General features: G+C 39.6%; 1 protein-coding gene across 1 annotated transcript in view; it reads right to left on the reverse strand.

Annotated features, from left to right (window-relative positions):
• Positions 1-8,237: 8,237 nt before the first annotated feature.
• The window catches only part of COLEC12 (collectin subfamily member 12), a 180,392-nt gene continuing 167,265 nt past the window's right edge, over positions 8,238-21,364 (reverse strand). Inside the window, exons 9-10 of the mRNA XM_057700443.1 lie at positions 16,968-17,113; positions 8,238-9,711 (exon numbers count right to left, since the gene is read on the reverse strand). Of these exons, the coding sequence (XP_057556426.1) occupies positions 9,692-9,711; positions 16,968-17,113 (166 nt within the window). The 3' untranslated portion in view covers positions 8,238-9,691. The remainder of the gene's footprint in view (positions 9,712-16,967; positions 17,114-21,364) is intronic.

The following is a 21,364-nucleotide window of genomic DNA, read 5'->3' on the forward strand; positions in this document are numbered from 1 at the left end:
TAAGAGACCTCTGGGACAATGTTAAATGAAACAACATTCGCATTCTAGGGGTCCTTGAAGGAGAAGAGAGAGAAAGGACCCGAGAAAATATTGGAAGAGATTATAGTTGAAAACTTCCCTAACATGGGAAAGGAAATAGCTACCCAAGTCCAGGAAGTGCAGAGAGTCCCAGGCAGGATAAACCCAAGGAGAAACATGCCAAGACATATAGTAGTCAAAGTGACAAACATGAAAGACAGAGAAAAGTTATTAAAAGCAACAAGAGAAAAATGACAAATACCATACAAGGGAACTCCCATAAGGGTAACAGCTGATTTCTCAGCAGAAACTCTGGAAGCCAGAAGGGAGTGGCAAGATATATTTAAAGTGATGACAGGGAAGAACCTACAACCAAGAATACTCTACCCAGCAAGGATCTCATTCAGATTTGACAGAGAAATCAAAAGCTTTATGGACAAGCAACAACCAAGAGAATTCAGCACCACCAAACCAGCCCTACAACAAATGCTAAAGGAACTTCTCTAAGCGGGAAGCATAAGAGAAGAAAAGGACCTACAGAAACAAAAACAAAACACTTAAGAAAATGGTAATAGGAACATACATATCGATAATTGCCTTGAATGTAAATGGACTAAATGCACCAACCAAAAGACACAGACTGGCTGAATGGATACAAAAACAAGACCCACATATATGCTGTCTGTAAGTGACCCACTTCAGACCCAGGGACACATACAGACTGAAAGTGAGGGGATGGAAAAAGATATTCCATGCAAATGAAAATCAAAATAAAGCTGGAGTAGCAATACTGATATTAGATAAAATAGACTTTAAAATAAAAAATGTTACAAGAGACAAGAAAGGACACTACATAAAGATCAAGGGATCAATCCGAGAAGAGGAGATAACAATTATAAATATATATGCACCCAATATAGGAGCACCTCAATTCATAAGGCAAATGCTAACAACTATGAAAGAGGAAATGCAAGGCAGAAATAGAAACACAGATGTAGAGAACAAACATATGGACACCAAGTGGGGAAAGCGAGGAGGGTTGGGGGGGCATGAATTGGGAGATTGGGATACCAAATTGTACACTGTAAATATATATGCTGTTTACTGTCTGTTAACAGTATCTCAATAAAATTTCTTAAAAAACAAACAAACAAAAACAAAAAGTGAGCACAAATGATCTTGAGCAGGTGATTTTTTCATGCCCTCAGAAGAGTGTGTGCAGTGCTATTGGTTGCTCCTGTCATCTTCTTAAACTCAGGCTTCACCTGCCTAGGGGTGGGGGGGCAGGTGGAAGACTTCAGTGAACTTTAAGGCAGTGCTTTATCCATTGAAGAACTTTTCCAAATGGACCCTGGGTAAGAAAAAAAAAGAAAAATGGGTAACAGCTTTCTCTTGGCTGATCCCCTCAATCTTTTTCTCTTCCATTCTGTGTATCTATTAGCTACCTATGTATCTGTGTTTCTCTCTCCTATCTTCCTCCCTCCCTCCCTTCCTTCCTTCCTCTCTTCCTTCCTTCCCTTCTTTCCTCTCCTCCATCTATCCATCCATCATTTAACTTTTAAAATTAATTAATTAATTAATTAATTTGGTTGTGTTGGGTCTTAGTTGTGACAGGCAGGCTCCATATCTGTGGCAGGTGGGCTCCTTAGTTGCGGCATGCATTTGAGATCTAGTTACCTGACCAGGGATCAAACCCAGGCCTCCTGCATTGGGGGTGTGAGTCTTAACCACTGGACTACCAAAGAAGTCCCCATCATTTAATTTTGAGGCTTTTTTTTCTCTCTGAGAAATGCCAGGCTCTGTATGAAGGTGCTGGTCATTACTCCTTGTGCCTGTTGATTCAAGCCTCTTGATACACTTCACACAGTGTAGTTGTAGGTATAGGGTTGAAATAGATGAAGTTCTGGTATAAAATGATTATTTCTTTTCAGAGTGTCAATTAAGTGGCATCTTATAGCACCTGAAATCCAGACTATTTTATGAAGTGGACTCCAAACTATACCTTTGGAGTAAAAATGGCTTATTTTCATACTATTGTCCAAATGGAGGCACAGCACATAGTTATTTAGAAACAAGCTATTACTACCATCAAAAGCAAGGTAGTGTGTGCCTACAGTACATATGACCATTGTATATGCTGATTAAGCAAGAGAAAAATAATTATTTTATTCATTTTTCTATCTATGAACATCATGGCAGAAGGCTGGAGCTAGGAACTCTTTTTGGAGGGCAGGATTATAGATATTTAAGAACATGTTAACAAGTCCACTGGGGACTCTTTCTTGCTTTTTGTATCTTTGAGCCTGATTTCCCACAGCATCAGGCTTCTGTGCTGATCCTCTTGTGCCTCTTTTCTCCCGGGTCTCAGTAAGTGGGATCTGGGGCTACCTCACGCAGCTGAGTTCAACCAGCCTCTCCCACATCCCTTTTGACCTTCAGCTCCCCTTTAGTTGGCCTTTAGTTTGGTTGAAGTTCCAGGAGAGATGCTTCCACTGGGACTTGTGTGGAGCAAAAAGTCATATTTCTACAGATGATGAGGAGGGAGGTAGAAGCTGTGAACAAACTGCTTATGATGGGGCCAGAGCCTTTCCGTGCAGCCAAGCATCCATCCATCCATCCATGCTTGCATCTATTCACGCATCCACCCTTCCATCTGTCAATCATTCATCTGCCCCTAAAACAAAGGGAGGACACAAATTCCTTGATTTTGGAGGTATTTGGATTCATTTTATTCATTTTGGGTAGATATAATTTGTGTACATACAAAGACTAGTATATTGCATCCCAGTTTTCAAAACTTGTTTTAAAAAACAATGAACCTCAAATGGAACCTCATATGAAATAAATATGTAGCCATCCAGATAGTGATGTGGAGCTACATTTTCTCTGCAGATACCCTTCTTTTATACACTGTGGCCCCTTCAGAGGATCCCTGAGCTCCCCAGAGCACAGGTTACAGACTGCTGTGCTTTGGTATGAAACAAAGTATTGGTGATGTGGTACAGGTGGTGAGGCTTGGGGAAATTAAGGGAAGAGAGAGCTCACTGGGGGCTGCAGACTTTTGAGGAAGTGGCTTGAAAGAGAGGGTGTGCCTTGAGAGGGGAGTCATGTTTGGACCCATGAAGAGGAGGAGGGGTGACACACTAAGTGGAAGGTAGAGGCCAGGGATCCGATGAGCAAAGGCCCTGTAAATGGAGGTGGGTACAGGTAGAGGGGTGTCAGTCAGGGTCCAATAAGATGGTATACTCAGGCAGGAACCAACTGGAAGCCAGGAGCCAATGGAGCCCCAAAAGATCTACCTTCCAAAGCCTAAACAATGATGGAGAAGGGATCTGGAGGAACAAATAGAAAATAACCAGATACAGAGTTGCTGGGTTAGAACCCAGGACTTGTATCAGTTTGCTCTTGTTCCAATAATGCTGTGTAATAAACAACCTCCAAATCTCAATGGAATATATATCGCATTAGGTGTTTATTTTTACAGGTCTGTGGGGTTGCCCGGTGGCTCTGCTGCAGGCTCTGAAGGTTGGGCTGGCTCTATTTCTTGCTTCAGGTCTGTCTTGGCTGGGGCAGCTTTGCACCATGTGTGTTTGCTCTAGAGCCCCAGCCACAGGGGCAGCAGCTACCTAGGGGAAGCCCACCTCAAGGTGATGGCAGATGTGCAAGAGGGCAAACACAATTACTCTAGAATTTCTCAAGACTTTGGTCATGTCACATCCATCAATATTGGCCGAAGCAAGTCACTTAGGCTGAGCCTAAGTCAAGGGGGCAGGAAGGTACTCTCCTCCCAGAGAGATAGGGGAATTACAAATGGGTGGAAACGAAGGGAGGTACGAAGAATTGGAGCCAGTAATTCAGTCTCCCAGAGTCTCCACAGGATGGCAAGGTAGAAAATACAGCTGACCCTTGAACAACATGGGCGTTAGGGGCACCAACACTCTGCATATAACTTGTAGTCCTCCCTCAGTATATGCCATTTGGTTCCTCCATATCCATGGTCTGCATCCATGGATTCAACCAACTGCAGATCATGTAGTACTATAGTGTGTATTTATTGAAAAATATCCATGTATAAGTGGACCCATGCAGTTCAGACCCACATTGTTCAAGGGTCAACTGTATGTGGTACCAGAGGGGGATGGGTGTGGGTGGCTGTGGAAGGTGCAACTACTATTTATACTGCCTCCCATCCATAGCCATACTCCTTTCCTTTTATCATAATAGAATTTCTAGCTTGGTATGTGATTGTATTTCAGGACTAAAGCCTATACTTCCCAGCCTCCCTTGCAATAAATGAGGCCATTTGACTAAGTTCTGGCTAAAGAGATTTGAGTGGAAATGATGTCTACAATTTCTGCCCTTATAGGGATTAACTTCTCTCCCCACCTCTCCCACAAGCCTGCTTCCTGGAATGTGGGTGTGGTGCTGAGTCCTCTTGGACCCTGCAAATGAGGTCAATGGCTTTTGGATGGCAGAGCAGGAAGACAGTAGGATGGTGGCTCCCTGGGCTGCTTATGTTCATATAGTTGGAGGGGAAGAAGCCTCCATCTTATTTAGGCTGGCATTATTTTGGGTCTTTATTTCAGCAGCCAAATCTGTAATTAATACAAACTAATAGGAACCTCTAATCTTATACCTAATGGAAGGGATAACATAGAAAGAGGTACCAATTAATTGTTTTCAGCACTTACTGAACTAAGAGAGAAGAGGTATCACAATTTGTTTTTCTCCATGTCACTCCTGTCCAGTATTTTGAAAGGAGGCATTATCGGTGAGCTATTTTTTGTCAGTGCAGTCTCCCTAGTGATAACAGGACAAGCAATGCCAGTTCTGAACCAGTTCTGGACCAATGCTGGTTCTGTCCATGAGCAGAGGGCCTGGTGGAAAAGAGAGAGACAAGAGGAGAGAGATCTTTGTCACTTGTTTGAATATGTCTCATAACCAGGAAGTAGAGAACAGGATTCAAACATGGGTCTTTTGGGCTCCAAAGCCTGTCTCCTTTCATTTGACACTAATTGTATCAGAGAACTCTGTGAGAGGTCCAGTTACTCTAGAATGTAGGGTGGCTTTCTCCAAGCTGGACCTCTTTGCACATCCATGGTGTGGGCACCAAGTGGACTTTTGCCTCTTTGCTCATTGATAACAAAGGGATTGGTCTAGTACTTTTATGTAAAGAGCACAAATCACAATTCCTCCATTGTCTCCCTGCTTCTGTTAGAGAGACCTGTGGCTTGATTGATATCTTGTGGCAAAGAACAAAATACAGCACAGAAAGCCCAGACTCTCAGGAAAGTTACTGCTGCAGCATAGGACAGCATGGTGGGGTGGCAGCTATGTGGCCATGGGTTCACATCCCAGTTCTTAGAAAATTATTTAATCTGTCTGATCTTCAGTTTCCTTGCATGGTGGTTGGAGATAGTATATGCCAACTTCCTAACCCAGAGTAGGTGTTATTTTACCTGCTCTAGAGCCAGCACTTTGTGCTGATTTATGTCAGGCCTGGCCTAGCTCCTCTGCTCTAAGACACATGAACTGATGTTAAGAATCTTGTAATTCTCTGCAGCTTGCAGGCATAATTTAGTGGGTCACGGCAATGAGTGATGATTAAAGAATACAGCAAACTCTGGCACCAACTGGTTGGAAGACTGGCCAAAGGACAGTTCTCCATCCCTGGCCAAAAGGACTAACATAGGCCCCTTTGGTTAGGCCCATTTAATGACTTGTCTGGTTGAGTTGTTGGCGGGAGTCTCCTCGCTGGCAGCTGACTCCCGCCCAAGTTGCACGGGTAATCCCTGTTTTACAAACTCGGGGCTAATAAGTCCTTGGAGGAAGGCTGGAGGCTGGGACACCGCCCTGGCTGTGGCATGCAGTGCTGGGCTGAGATAGTTCATTCATAGACTCATTCGTTGAAAACTTTGAAAACCAAGGGCTCTGCTTCTGGAGAATTAAAGTTGGTTTTCTTAAGCCTGCTTTTCTTTGGACTTCTGCCCACCTGGTATAATCTGGGCATGCGATGTACTTATTTGAACAAGGATATCTAGGAGGAGAGGAAAAAGGATGAACGGGTGGAGTGAAATCTCTTTAACATCTGCCTTTTGATTTATGAAATAAGTGCGACGCCGTGCCACTAAGGGATGCTTTCCAGGAAAATGGAGCTATTGTACAGAGAAATTCCTTCTGAAAAAGATGGCAAAAGTTCACCTATACTTAAACTGTTGAGTATGACAGAAAAGAGGTACTTCATTACACAGCCATTTAGGAAGGGTTTCTAAAGCTTTTCCCTGACTCAGGGCCATATTGTGATAAATAGAATGTATCTGTTTTGCCAGCTGATTCTTTTCGCTCAATATTCCATTCCTAATAGGTATATTACACAAATATCCAATATAGGGGATGTATGGTAACCAACTGTTACAAACTTGAATTCTTTCATTTCTCCTGCTTGGCTTCTCCCATTCTTCAGGTCTCTTGAGATTTCATTGCTGACTGGCCATATTCACCTTTCTCTTCTTAATTCAGTAATATTTAGGCCTCTCAGCTAATCTGTAGATTGTCTAACGCAGTGAGTGTGTTTTTCTCCATATTACCCGGAGCACTTGTGTGTAGCATTTGGCATGGAAGGAAGAATCAGCTCTTCCTTCAGGGTGCATTTGTTGCAAAAGGATTCAGGCTAGAAGTGATGCTTGAGCTGAATCTTAAAGGAGGTACTTTCCAGGTAACAAAGGTAGGGAAGGGAAATCCAGGTAGAGTATGGGGGTAAGAAAGAGCATGGAGGAAATTGCAGGTGGTTTGCAAGGCTGCTGTGGCACATGGGGAGGGAGGGCAGGGTTGCAGCTGGATGGGAGACTGGAGGTGCAGCTGGGAACCTGGTCACAAGGGCCCCTGAGTGTATGTCCTGCAGGCAACTCAGAAGGTTTTAAGCTGGGGGTAAGTGTTAGGGTGGTCTTAGATTTAGGGACGTAAGAATGAGGAACCTGATCAGACTTGCATGACAGTGATGTGAGCAATGGGCAAGTCTTCAAATTAGCCTCAGTGTCCTCATTCCCAAAGCAGAGAGAAAGGTTTTGCACCAAGATTAGAAAAAATAATGTGAAAGTGCTAAATATAAACTTTTTATTATTATTGGACTTCTTTGAGCCGTGAATGAGTTAACATACTTTTTCAAGAAGAGATCAGTGTTGTCATCTGAGGCAAAATATACATGCTTAGTATTGTTACCTGATTTATGAAGGGATATATGATTTATGTGGCTTTCTACTTCCTTAAACATCTGGTTTTTTACATGGGAGCAGGTCTTACTATTTTGTCTGCTTTCAACACTGCTAAAATTGGAAGGATGTGGGAAGAGTTGGTGAACACTGATCACAGAAGAGGAAAAGAAAGGGTTTTTTTCTTTCTGGTTGTACACTCATTCTTTCAAGAGTCACTTAAAAAGAAAAACAGTTACCATCTTCTCATAGAAACTCAGGTGCCTAAAGACCTCATGACATTTTACCAAAACTCTCCTCCCAGAAGGGCATCAGTGGTAAGTAGGTGAATAGAAATCTGGTATATAAATAGCTAAATATACAGAGGAATACATGAGCCATCTGGTAATGTATGATACTCATCTGATTTTACCCTGTGTTATTAAGGACCCTACTTCCTAAAGACGGAACATTTTCAAAGCTTGAGTCTGAATCCTGCCTCACTCCTTGGTGATGATGTGACCCAGGAAATGACATCACCTCCCTGAGTGCCCCCCTCTATAAAATGGGGAGAGCAGTAAGGCCTACATCTTAGAGCTGTTGGGAGGATGACATGAGATCATCTGATTGAGGCCTGGCAAATGATAAGCCCTGGGTAAGTTGTTTTTAGGGCTGGAAGAACACCCTCAGCTGTGGGAGTCAGCACCGTTCTCTTCTGAAGATGGCATCAGATGTTTAAGTTCAAGATGCTTCTGAACATGAATCTTAACTGACACCTCTAAGAAACTAGAAGAGGATGAAAAAGAGCATAGAGTTTAGTCTATAGAAGGTCTTGAGCCTGAAGAGGTCCCAGAGTCCAGTGCCTGTCTTTTGTCACGGGGCGCAGACGACAGTGGGTCCTGCAAACCCGACCAGACCACGTGAACAGGACAGCAGGTCATAAAGGTGCTGAGGCAATGGCCATTCCTGGGCTGCAGAGACAGCATGAATGGTGACCAGGGCAAGACAACACAGTCCACACGGCTGCAGGTATGAAAGTCAAACTCTGTCTTTATTCTTTTACCATTGTATGTGGGATAGGTAGCAGCACTGCTGGGGAGCTCCTTGGGAGGGGAGGAGAGGGAATCTGTTGGATGGAAGTCTTACCTTTGAGCATCAGTTACATCTAAGCCTATTTTCAGCACATTTTATGTTAGACTTTTCACTGGCAAGTCAAGGAGTAGAAGGAAGATGGGCTCAGACAAAAGGTTCTTTGTGAGAGTTCAACATAGTGGCCAAAATTTTATTCTTACATTTCATCATGCAGGTACCTTGGAATTATGGGTTTTTTTTTTTTTTTTTTTTTTTGAATCTGACTTAAGAAAACTTTCCAGGTAGCATGTAGCTGTCCCCATCTTTCTAGCATCTCTGCCTTTGGCCGATGTGATGCCATATTTTTCTGACGTTCAATGTCAGCTCTGGTATGGGTCTGACACCAAGTATATTCATACCTCAGCCATAACACAGGACCTTCTAGGTAGCCAGATTCAGGTGCTCTGCCCTTCCCAACAGATGCCTCTCCACCACCCCCGACTCCGCCAAAATGAAGTAAAAGCACATCCTGAGTTGACCACTTCCTCTGAGCCTGGCAGACAGACAGCAAGAGTGTTGGCTGGTGATGGGCTTGATGCATAGCCCGTTTGACTGAGCCACGTATATGCTCAGGCTTGACCTACACTGGCAAAATCTGCGAGGACATTTCTAGACATTTCAAGTGATTGACTCCTCTGAGGAAATGATACATTAAAAAATATACATATACAAACATATATTTAATTATTTTTTTAAACCACAACTGAAAAAAATTCTCTGCCACTGTGTAGAATTAAATCTGACAAGAAACCCTATGAGTTTTTATTAGTACCATTATTTTCTTTGGCTTCATGTGCTATATTGGTAAAAGGACAAAAAAAAAAAAAAAAGAAAAAAAAAGGAAAAAAATTGTAAAAAGGCAAATATTTTGTACAAAAATACAAAGTTTTAAAAGCTCTTTAAGTATATTTCATATGGTTACTAAGAGTTGACCTATATATCTGTATGTCTGCATATTTTTCCTACATTTGGGATTTTAGAAATGTACTGTTTACACAGCATATGCTTTCAGTTCTTCCTAAAGCTCAATAACCAATGATAATCTTTTTCTGATTGGAGCATTCCATATTCTGGAAGATATGATTTGCATAACTGCATGGTTACTGGCTGAGAAAAATCTATGTGATTCAGTCCATTTGCATACTGAAAATCAATATATCATACTGGGAGAATACTTTTGTTCCAAAGTCCTTGAGTAATGGCAGATAGTAAAGAACACTGGCTGTCAATTTTTTCAGTAATTGGTTTTCAGTGCTTTTTTTCAGTCTGGTGAGAAGGTGATGCAATCAGAAAGAAGTATCTTTTGCCTTTGAGAACTGTCCAAAAATTTGCTCCTATTATTATATCATGGTCCATTATAATGCAGGTGATAATGCTAAAAGAGAGGAAAAAGGATAGGCGTTAGTATTCTTAAAGAAATAATGTTAACATACAAGTCAAAAAAAGGAGCATGTGTTTTTATAGAAAATATTCCAAATACGTCATCCAATAATTATTTTTTCAAAGAAGTGCCTAGAAGTTCTTATTCAGATTAAATAAAAGGTAAAATTCATTTTGAAGGAGCCTATTCTGGGGAATCCTAGTCCCAACTCTAATCCCAAATGGCCAGAGAAGGCTAACAAATGACAAATCTGGGTCACCCTCTACTGTAGTCTCTTGTTTAGATATTTGCATTCTTTTCCTGAAACTGACCAGACTGGGAGTTCCTTATGTGTCTGGAGACCCCTAGCACTTGGACCAGTGCTTGACATATTAATGGTGTTCAATACATGACTGCTGAATGGATAAACAGATCATTTGTGCCCCAGTTAGTACCAAAAATAATTTGAGCAAAATATATTTTTGTTTATCACCAACTTTATCTTAAAAAAATAGAGATAAAATTGATATAACATATTAAAGTGTACATAATTCCAAATGTGTATGTGTGGCAAAATGATCACCACAATAACTCTAGTTAACATCCATTACCACGTGTAGTTACAATTTTTTTGTTGTGATGAGAATTTTTAAGATTTACTCTTTTAGCAACTTTCAAATATATAACAGGATTATTAAATATAGGCACAAAGATGTACATTATATTACATTACCATGCCTTATTTACTTTATAACTGGAAGTTTATACCTTTCGAGCCCCTTCACCCATTTTGTACACACCCCCACTCCCCGTCTCTGGCAACCACCTGTTTTCTGTATCTATGAATTCCATTTTTTTTTAAGGTTCTATATAAGTACAATCATATGGTGTTCTTCTCTGTCTGACTTATGTCACTTAGCATAATGCCCTCAAGGTTAATCCATGTTGTCACAAATGGCAATATTTCATTCTTTCTTATGGCTGGATAATAATATTCCATTGTGTGTGTGTGTATTTTTTTTGATATTGAGTTGTATGAGTTTTTTATATGTTGGAGATATTAGCATCTTATCAGGTCTATGATTTGCAGATACTTTTTCCCATTCAGTATGCTGCCTTTTCATTTTGTTGATGGTTTGCTGTGCTTTGCAGAAGCGTTATAGTTTGATGTAGTCACACTTGTTTATTTTTGCTTTTGTTGTCAGATCCAAAAAATCATTGCCAAAATCACTGTCAAGGTGATTATTGCCTATGTTTTCTTCCAAGACTTTTATGGTTTCAGGTCTTACATTTTAGCCTTTCATCCATTTTGAGCTTATTTTCATGTATGGTATGAGAGTGATCCAGTTTCATTCTTTTGCATTTATTGAAGAGACTGTCCTTTCCACCACTGTATATTCTTGGCTCCTTTGTCATAAATTAATTGACCACATATGCATGGGTTTATTTCTGGGTTATGTATTCTGTTTCATTGGTCTATGTGTCTGTCTTATGCCACTACCAAACTGTTTTGATTACTGTAGTTTTGTAATATAGTTTGAAATCAGGGAGTGTGTCTAACTTTGCTCTTCTTTCTCAAGATTACTTTGGCTATTTGGGGTCTTTTGTGGTTCCATACAAATTCTAGGATTGTTTGTTCTATTTCTGTGAAAAAATGCTATTGGAATTTTTGTAGGGATTGCACTGAATCTGTAGATTGCTTGGTGTAGTATGGACATTTTAACAATATTCTTCCAATCCATGAGCACAGAATATCTTTCAATTTATTTGGGTCTTCTTCAATATCTTTCATCAATGTCTTATAGTTTTTAGTGTATAGGTCTTTTACCTCCTTAGTTAAATTTATTCCTAGGTATTCTATCTTTTCTAAAATTAATTAATAATTTTTAAGCTCTTTATTGCAGTATAATTGTTTTACATTGTTGTGCCTTTTTGATGCAGTTGCAAACAGTATTGTTTTCCTGATTTCTCTTTCTGATAGTTTGTTATATAGAAGCATTTTTTTTTAAATAAAGTTTTTTATTTTTTTATTTTACTTTTTTATTTATTTATTTTTTTAAATTATTTTTTTGGGGGTACACCAGGTTCAATCATCTGTTTTTATACACATATCCCCGTATTCCCTCCCTTCCTTGACTCCCCCCCCTCGAGTCCCCCCCACCCTCCCCACCCCTAGAAGCATATTTTTGTATATTCATTTTTGTATCCTGCAACTTTACTGAATTTATTAGTTCTAACAGTTTTTTGGTGGAGTCATTAGGGTTTTCTGTATTAAAATATGTTATCTGAAAATAGTGAGAGTTTTACTTCTTCCTTTCTAATTTGGATGGCCTTTTATTTCTTTTTCTTGTCTAATTGCTCTGGCTAGGATTTCCAATACTGTGTCAAATAAGAGTGGCAAGAGTGAGCATGCTTGTCTCATTTCTGATCTTAGAGGGAAAACTTTCAGTTTTTCATCACTGAGTATGATGTTACTTGTAGGCTTGTCAAATTTCCTCTATGGAGAGTTTCCCTTTACAGGGAATCCATTTTGTTGAGAGTTTTTATCATAAATGAGCATTGAATGTTGTCAAATGCTTTTTCTGCATCTATTGCAATGATCATATGATTTTTTTCTTTCATTCTGTTAATCACATTGATTGATTTGTGGATGTTAAACCATCCTTACATCCCTGGCATAAATCTCACTTGATCATGGTATATAATCCTTTTACTGTATTGTTGAATTCAGTTTGCTAATATTTTGTTGAGGATTTTTATGTCTAGAGTTCATCAGGGATATTGGCCTGTAATTTTCTTTTCTTGTAGTGTTCTTGTCTGGCTTGGTATTAGGGTAATGCTAGCCTTATAAAATGAGTTTGGAAGTATTTCCTCCTCTTCTATTTTTTGGAAGAATCTGAGAAGGACTGGTATTAATTCTTCTTTAAATGTTTGGTAGAATTCACTAGTGAAGACATCTGGTCCTGGAATTTTGTTTATTGGGAGGTTTTTGATTACTTATTCAATCTCTTTACTAGTAATTGGTCTGTTCAGATATTTTATTTCTTCATGATTCAATTCTTCATAGATTGTATGTTTCTAGGAATTTATTTCTTGTAGGTTGTCCAATTTGTTGGTATATAATTGTTCATAGTGATCTTTGTACTTCTGTGATACCAGTTATAATGTCTCCTCTCTCATTTCTGATTTTATGTATTTAAGCCCATCATCTTTTCTTGGTGAATTTAGCTAAAAGTTTGTCAACTTTATCTTTCAAATACCAGCTCTATCTTTAATTAATCTTTTCTATTGTATTTTTAGTCTCTATTTCATTTATTTCCACTCTGATCTTTATTTCCTTCCTTCAACTAACTTTGGGCTTCATTTGTTCTTCTTTTTCTAGTTCTTTAAGGGGTAAAGTTAGGTTGTTTATTTGAGATCTTTTTTGTTTCTTGATATAGGATTTATTGCTATGAATCTCCCTCCTAGAACTGCTTTGCTACATCCCATAAGTTTTGGTATGTTGCATTTTCATTTGTCTCACCATATTTTTTATCTCTTTTGATTTCTTCCTTGATCCACTGGTTGTTCAGTAGCATGTTTTTTAATCTCCTCATATTTGTGATTTTTCCAGTTTTCTTCTTGTGATTGAAATTGTACCAAGCATCTTTTGCAACCATAATGGTATGAGACTAGAAATCAATCTTCTTAAATTTATTGAGACTTGCTTTGTGGCCAAACATGATATATTCTGTAGAATGTTCCACATGCACTTGAGAAAAATGTGTATTCTGTTGTTTTTGGATGGGATTTTCTTTATATATCTGTTATGTCTATCTGGTTTAATGTGTTATTTAAGGCCAATGTTTCCTTATTGATTTTTTTGTCTGGATGATCTATCCATTGATGGAAGTGGGGTACTATTACTATAATGCTGTCTATTTCTCCCTTTAGGCCTGTTGATATTTGCATTTTTTTCTTTCTTTCTTTTTTTTACTTAGGTGCTCCTATGTTGGGTGCATAAATATTTACAAATGCTATATACTCTTGTTGGATTGACTCCTTTATCATTACATAATGACCTTCTTTGTCTCTTATTTCAGTCTTTGTTTTAAAGTCTGTTCTGTCTGATATAAATATAGTTACCCCATCTTTCTTTTGGTTTCCATTTGCATGGAATATCTTTTTCCATCCCTTCTCTTTCAGTCCTTGTGTATCCTTCATCTGAAGTGAGTCTCTTGTAAGGCAGTGTATTTATCCATTCAGCCACTTTGTTTTTTGATTGGAGAATGTAGTCCATTTACGTTTAAAGTAATTATTAAAAGATATGTAATGACTTCCATTTTGTTCATTGTTTTCTGGCTGTTTTGTAGTTCCTCTGTTCCTTCTTCTCTTGCTCTCTTCGTTTGTGATTTGATGATTTTCTCTAGTCGTATGTTTAGGTTCATTTCTATTTATCTTTTGTATATCTACTATAGGTTTTTGCTTTATGGTTATCATGAGGCTTACATATAACAATTTATATTTATAATAGTCTATTTTAACAACAACTTAAGTTTGAATGCATTCTAAAACTCTGTTTTTACTCTCTACCCCATACCATTTTATGTTTCTGATGTCACAATTTGTCTTTTAGTCTTATTTATCCCCTAACAAATTATTGTAGTTATTTTTACTACTTTTGTTTCTTAACCTTCATACTAGCTTTATAAGTGTTAATCCACTACCTTTACAAAATTAGATTCTGATTTTACTATATATTTACCTTTTCCAGTAAGATTTGTACTTTCATATGCTTTCCTGTTTCTAATTAGCACCTTTTCTTTTCAGTGTAAAGAAGTCTCTTTAACATTTCTTGTAAGGCTGGTCTAGTAGTGATAAACTCCTTTAGGTTTTGCTTATGTGAAAAACTCTCTCTCAATTCGGAAGAACAACTTTGCTGGGTAGAGTATTCTTAATTGGAAGTTTCTTTCTTTGAGCACTTGGAATAAAACCATGCCACTCCCTTTTGGCTTGCCCAATTTCTGCTGAAAAATCAGGTGACAGTCTGTAGGGGTTCCCTTGTATGTAACAAGTTATTTTTCTCCTGCTGCTTTTAAGATTTTCTCCTTGTCTTTAACTTTTGACATTTTAATCATAATGTGCCTTGGTATGGGTCTGTTTGGGTTTCTCCTATTTGGAACTCTAGGTTTCCTGGATTTGGATGTCTGTTTCCTTCTCCAGGTTAGGGAAGTTTTCAGCTGTTATTTCTTCAAGAAGTTTCTGCACCTTTATCTCTCTCTTTTCCTTCTGGGCCCCTATAATGTGAATGTTGGACCACCTCATGTTATCTCATAAGTACCTTAAACTATCTTCACTTTTCTTCATTCTTTTTCCTTCTTGCTTCTTAATTGCATGAGTTCCACTACCCTGCTTTTGAGTTCACTGACTCTTTCTTCTGCTTCATCTAGTCTGCTATTGAACCCCACTAGTATATATTTTCCAATTCAGTTTTTGTATTCTTCAGCTCTGTGACTTCTATTTGATACTTTCTTATATTTTCTATCTCTTTATTGAATTTCTGTGTTCATCTATTCTTCTCCCGAATTCAGTGTGAGCATCTTTATTATTTTGAACTCTTTAACAGGTATGTCACTTATCTCCATTTCATTAAGTACTTTTATAAGGTTTTATTTTGTTCTTTCATTCAGAAAACATATGTATCTTTCTTCATTTTGCTTGACTCTCTGTGTTGTCAAACTAGATAAAACGGCCATCTCTCCTAATCTTGAGGGAGTGGCATCTTGTAAGAATGAATCTTATCTTTCAACCCTGCCCTAGCTCTTTCTTGTTCCCCAAACCATTGTGATTGTCCAAGCAGCCTGTTTTATTTTTAGTGGCTCCTAGCATTCAAGTGTGCCAAGACCTGTCAGTGCCCCAAGGGGAGGATCTCAGTCAGCAACAAGAGCCTTGCTGATTGGAAGCTAGACCTTCAGGCAGCGGCTTTTAAAGTATGCAAATATATACAATCTTGTGGGACTGAAAGGTATGCCCCACTGGCCACCAGAACTGGGTGACCTAGAGGTATCTCCTGCATAGTTGTTGCAAAAATCAGGATGCCAGACAAGCATGCAAGCTCCATCCTGGGAGCTACTGGTGCCCTGTCGTGAGGCAGAGGGAGGTTGCAAAGACGGTATCCACCAGCCACTGTCCCTGGAGGGCACCTCAGTAGGTCCCTAGATGAGCCAAACCAGAAGCCTACTCCTCTGGCTGAAGCTCCAGGACAAGCAAATAGGCCTCTTTCACAGAAATACTGGGGGTATGGTTCAGTTTGCTGTCTGCACAGTGCCTGGGGATAGCAGCTGGCCAACAATGATTTGTTTTAGTCTCATGGGACCCAGGAATGCAAGCTCACTGCCCACTAGAGCCAGGAGATCAAGGGCTGCAAAAAACTGGGCATCAAACATGTGTAAAAGCTCCCCTAGGGGGATACTGGTGCTCTGGAGTGCAGCAAAGGGAAGGCATAAAGATACTGCCTGCCCTTCGAGGTCTCCCACAAACTTCCAAAATAAAGACTTTATAAGATAGAATTATATAATATTCACAAATTTGTATAGTTTAGAACTATCTAATCATATTTTACAGCATGTTCATCACCCCTAAAAGAAACCCATACCTACTACCATTCACCCCCATTTCCTCCTTTCCCCACCACAAACTTTTAAATCTAGTTCTGATGAAGAAAACTAAGATGCTATGTCCTGAAGAGGGTCATGTATTTAATGAAGCTTTACATAAGTACCTTTTGAAATGAAAAAAAGAATCTACAAATGCCTCTTTGGCTTATGAGCTTATAAGAGGGTTGGGGGAGGCTCTATCTCTACATTATCTAGCACAGCATCTGGCCCATAGTAAATACTCAATAAATACATGTGGAATTGAATGCTTGGTCACCTGAATTATACATGCATGGAACTCTATGAAAAAGACTTAATACTGGTACCATATGTTAAAGAACAATTGACTTACAATATTATAAGGTAATGACCTAGGCCTGCTAGTCTACTATTTATTGAGTACTACTTCTATGTTGGGCACATTTATTAACTTATTTAAGTCCTCACAACAACCGTGTTAAGAAGATACTATTATTATTTCCCTGAGGTTAATAGCTTGCCCAGCTAGTCAGCGGCACAACCAGGACTAGAACCTGATTGCAGAGCCTGCATTCAGAGCCTTTATACTCATCACCTCTTGCCCTTTAATAAGGTCTAAGCTCTGCGGCTCTCTCTCAAATCCCCTCCGCCACTTACCTGTCTCCCTGTCTTTTTCACAAATGAAGTTATTGATGTCTTCACACTGGAAGTCGTTCCACTGCCCGGCATTAATCAGCCCAGCGCAGTCTTCTCCGGGCCCATGGCCATGACCCCAGTTATCTGGCTGTCCAGGTTTCCAATTTCTTTTAAGAAAACAGAAATCAAGTGTTATTTGCACAGTCATGCAGAAGTTTTATTTACCCATGAGCAGCAGAGAATTGTAAAAAACAAAACCGAGGCCTGTCATTTGTCCTGGAATGAAAATGCACTGTTTAAAAGCTGTGATTCCGAATAAGAAGCAGCTGTTTTGCAGAGCAGTGTGTGGTGCAGCATCTCCCTGCAGGCTTGTTATCATTGCCACAGTGCAGTCAACTCACAGAGCTGCTTCATCACATTGCTAAGGGTGTAAATCTGTCTCCAACACAGTTAGATGCAGGACAACTTTCTAATGTGTATTGGAATGCTGACTTCTGGGCATCTGTGTGTCTATCTGTGTGTGAATATATATGCATTCTGAGGACCACACACACACACACTCACACTCTTGTGAGAACCCAGAGGGATCCTTGTACATCCTGATATCTTGTCTCTAACAAGTCAAAGTCAGGCAGAGAAAGTGAGAGACCCTTGATATACAGTTATAAGAACCTACAATTATAAACACTTGGTTATGGTTTTCTGGCTAAGTTGTGGATAGTTAATTGCTTTAGAAAGAAATAGTAATTTAATCTTACTGAAAATGACTCATACACTTCACTGCCTTTTTTGGGAGCAAGATTCTTAAAAACAAGTTTTCTTTAGGATGAGCTCACTTGCGGCTTGTTAACTTGCATGCGGCTGCTCAAAGTACCCCTTTGCCATCGTTCACTGTTCCTTACTCTATTTCTAAGCAATAAATTAGATGCGCTTCCAAGACTCAAAACTTGAAAGGCTATGTTTTCTCTAAGAACCAGGTCCTTGCACAGAAGCTTGTGATTATCTCCCAAGAGGACAAGCTTGCCTCATGTGGAGGGTCCGCAAAAACATCTGCAGCAGGAGGTACTTCCCATAAATGATGACTCATTACCCAACCAGCATCAACTCATTCAATAACAACTCAATCTGGTCCATGTTTCATGTTTCTATCAGAGTGGCAGTGGCTTTGGCTACTAGACAGAAATCTTCCACTGTACAGAGACCCCAATAGCAGGAGAAAGTTCTACAGCAGAGAAATGCTTCTCACTACTACGAATTTCCTGTTTTAAGGCCAGACTCTTACCAGGTCACCTGAGGAGAGAGCCCATATTGCCCTACTTCTTTTGACAACAAGACCAGCAAAAATCAGGGTGGTGGGAAAGAAGAGTTGAAACTTACACTTAAAGGGTGGGGAAACAAGGTAGAATTGACTTCTCCATACCAACTGTATATTTTGGGATTTTTTTTTTTAAATGAAGTGATCTCAAATAAATATAGTGATGAAGAGATAATTTAGATGAAATCATCAACTGACGAGAGTAAATGTGGGACGATATTCAGGTGGAAGAATCAGAAGTAGTCATTCATTCACTCATTCATTCAACAGATACTCACAGAGCACCTTCTATGTGCCAGGGATAGTGCTGGCTGATGGCAACACAGCACTTGTGGAGAATAGAGTACCAGCCCTCAAAGAACTTACAACACAGGCAAGAAAGAAATGAGTTAAAAATCTCAGACTGTCACAGTGATGCCAGAGAGAGATGAAGTTGGAAGGAAACTTTCATGTAAGCTCTTTTTGTGTGTTTCTCTCCACCATGTAGGAACCTCCTGGAAATGTCAACAATGCCTGGGCAGTTTGATGTTGTTGGTGTACACTTTGTTCATTTCTGCGGTTATACGAGGGGGTTCCATTCCAATTTTGTTTGCCAAACTTGAGATCGTGATTCTGGATGCATAATGATGGGACATTTAATATTCTTTATCTCCCAGTTAATTGGGAAATTGCATAAATAGGAATTCTGATAGAAGACCTGTTTAATATTTTCCCCTTGCATTTCCTTGCCCTTTTGAGTAGATAAAAGGGATTTACAGATGAGACAAAAAGAGAAATGATTGATAAGAAAGGAGATTGTCTTTACCACCATTCTCCATTCGTTTTTTTCCCAGGTCATTGGAATTCTTCACTTGTGGTACTTAAAATAATCTTTTGGGACTAAAGGTAGAAGGCAGCTGTGAGTGGAGTGACTCAGGTGGGACCAGCATGGACAGGTGGAGTAGCTTGAAGCCAGGCTGCAGGAGCAATTTGTCTTGTACACTGAGTCTCAAAGCACCTCTTTGTAAAAGCCAAAATCACATGGAGTGATTTGTGGCAAATCCCCCTAGTCTGCATGCTTGTAACAGAGTAGAACATGTCAGATAAACAGAATGTATATATTTTGGAGAAGAATTTCAGCTTAAAAAGTGCCTAAACCTCATTCATAGGTAGATTCTAGAAAGAAGAATGGCTGAAGTCTGGGTGCCAAAATCCTTGAATCTCATAACACATATCACAGAAGTGGTTGGGTAGCAACATGCATATGTACTTGGACAGCGTATTCTGAGTACACCAGGGACTATGGAAGCATCTGGACTTACTCTTCCAGGGAGCTGGAATCATGCAAGCACCTCAGCTAGTGGGTGTGAAGCACCACCTGGGATTCTGAGTTTATCCTAATGGAGGCAGAGCACAAACTCTCAGTCTTGGGAACAGCCTCTTCCAACCTCACAACTTAGTACTTTCTCATCAACCACAAGATTGACTGAGCCTTCGTCGCCAAGAAACTTCTGCTGGTAAGAGCCTGGCTTCAAAACAGGAAAATCTTAGTAATGAGAAGTGTTTCTTTGCTGTAGATTTTTCTCCCACTATAGGGATCTGAACAGTGGAAGATTTCTCTCTAGTGCCCAAAGCCAGTGTCACTCTGATAGAAAAATGAAGCATGGCCAGAGTGATTATTGAATTAGATGATTCCAAAGCTTCCCTTCTGATCCCCACCATTCCACGGTTCTATATTCTAAAAATGTAATATTACATGTAGCAGTCTGTGTGGACAGAAGGGCAACCCATATTTTATCTTTGTGATGTAGAGATGAAAGCTGTTTTTCGTAACTGGACAGTATGCTTCCACTAAATGATATCCTGTGCAGGGGACCAAGAAGTGGACAAGAGGAAGAGAGGAGCTTCAAGTGTGTTTTGGGAGACTCACAGGAAGCACAGCACATCTCTGGTGATCTAAGGTGGGCAACTGCAAGCAGGTGGGCAGGAAAGGCCTTCAAAGGCTCCCTTACAGTTCTGCTCTGAGTAAGTGGGCAGAGTCTCCATCCCATGTGTGTTTGACTGCCCCACGCCTACCAGGCAGTCTCCATTGACAGTGATGACCTCTGCCAGATGACACACCAGCATTTATTCCGTCAAGAGTAGAAAGACCAGCTTTGACATGCTCCTGGTTTCACTGGTCTTCTCCCTGATTTGTCTGTTTTCTGTTTCATTGCTTTCCAGTCATTGTTATTTCCTTCCTTTTGCTTGTTGGAATGAATTTGCATTTCTTCTTCTACCCTCATAAAGTAGAAGCTTAGGTCATTAATTTTCAACTTTAAAATATACTTCTAACATAAGCATTTTAAAGCTATCTACTGTTTAAAGCTACCCTCTATCTACTGTTTTAGCTGCATCTCACAGATTTTAATATGTTATGGTTTCATTTTCTTTGAAACATTTGCAGATTTCCTTTGTGATTTCTCCTTTGACCCATGGGTTATTTAGAAGTGTGTCTTTAATTTCCAAATATTTGGCGACTTTTGTTATTGATTTTTAATTTAATTTTGTTTTGGTGAGAGGACATACACTATATAATTTCGGTGCTTTTAAATTTATGGAGACTTGTTTGATGACCCAGCACATAGTTGATCTTGGTGAACATACCATATGCACTTGAAAAGAATGCATATTTGCAGTTGTTGGGTGAAAAGTCCCATAAATATCAATGAAGTCAAGTTAGTTGATAGTGTCGGCTATATGCCTCTTGGTTTTTCTATCTATTCAACACTTGTTCTATTAATTACTGAGAGGAGAGCACTGAAACCTCCTTTGAAGCCCCGCTCTTCATTGTATCCACATTTAGGGTCAGGATGTCTGTCTTCTTGATTGTGACAGGATCCTGGAAATCAGACTGTTTTTACATGAGTAGAAGGATAGCATCTGTCATTTATATTGTGCCCAAAACTCTAGAAAAGATCCTCCAGACCAGCACAGAGTCTGAGTCATGGTGGATACTCCAGGATAATTCACTGAATGTTATCATGGGACTGTGGGCCCGTGGATCCCAGTGTCCAGTCAGGGGACTGGTGCTGGCCAAGAATGAAGTTCTCACAAGTCTGTGGTGCAAAGAAAAAATGAGGAC

This window comes from Hippopotamus amphibius, chromosome 11 (assembly GCF_030028045.1).
Source record: "Hippopotamus amphibius kiboko isolate mHipAmp2 chromosome 11, mHipAmp2.hap2, whole genome shotgun sequence".
In the NCBI taxonomy this organism is placed as follows: domain Eukaryota; kingdom Metazoa; phylum Chordata; class Mammalia; order Artiodactyla; family Hippopotamidae; genus Hippopotamus; species Hippopotamus amphibius.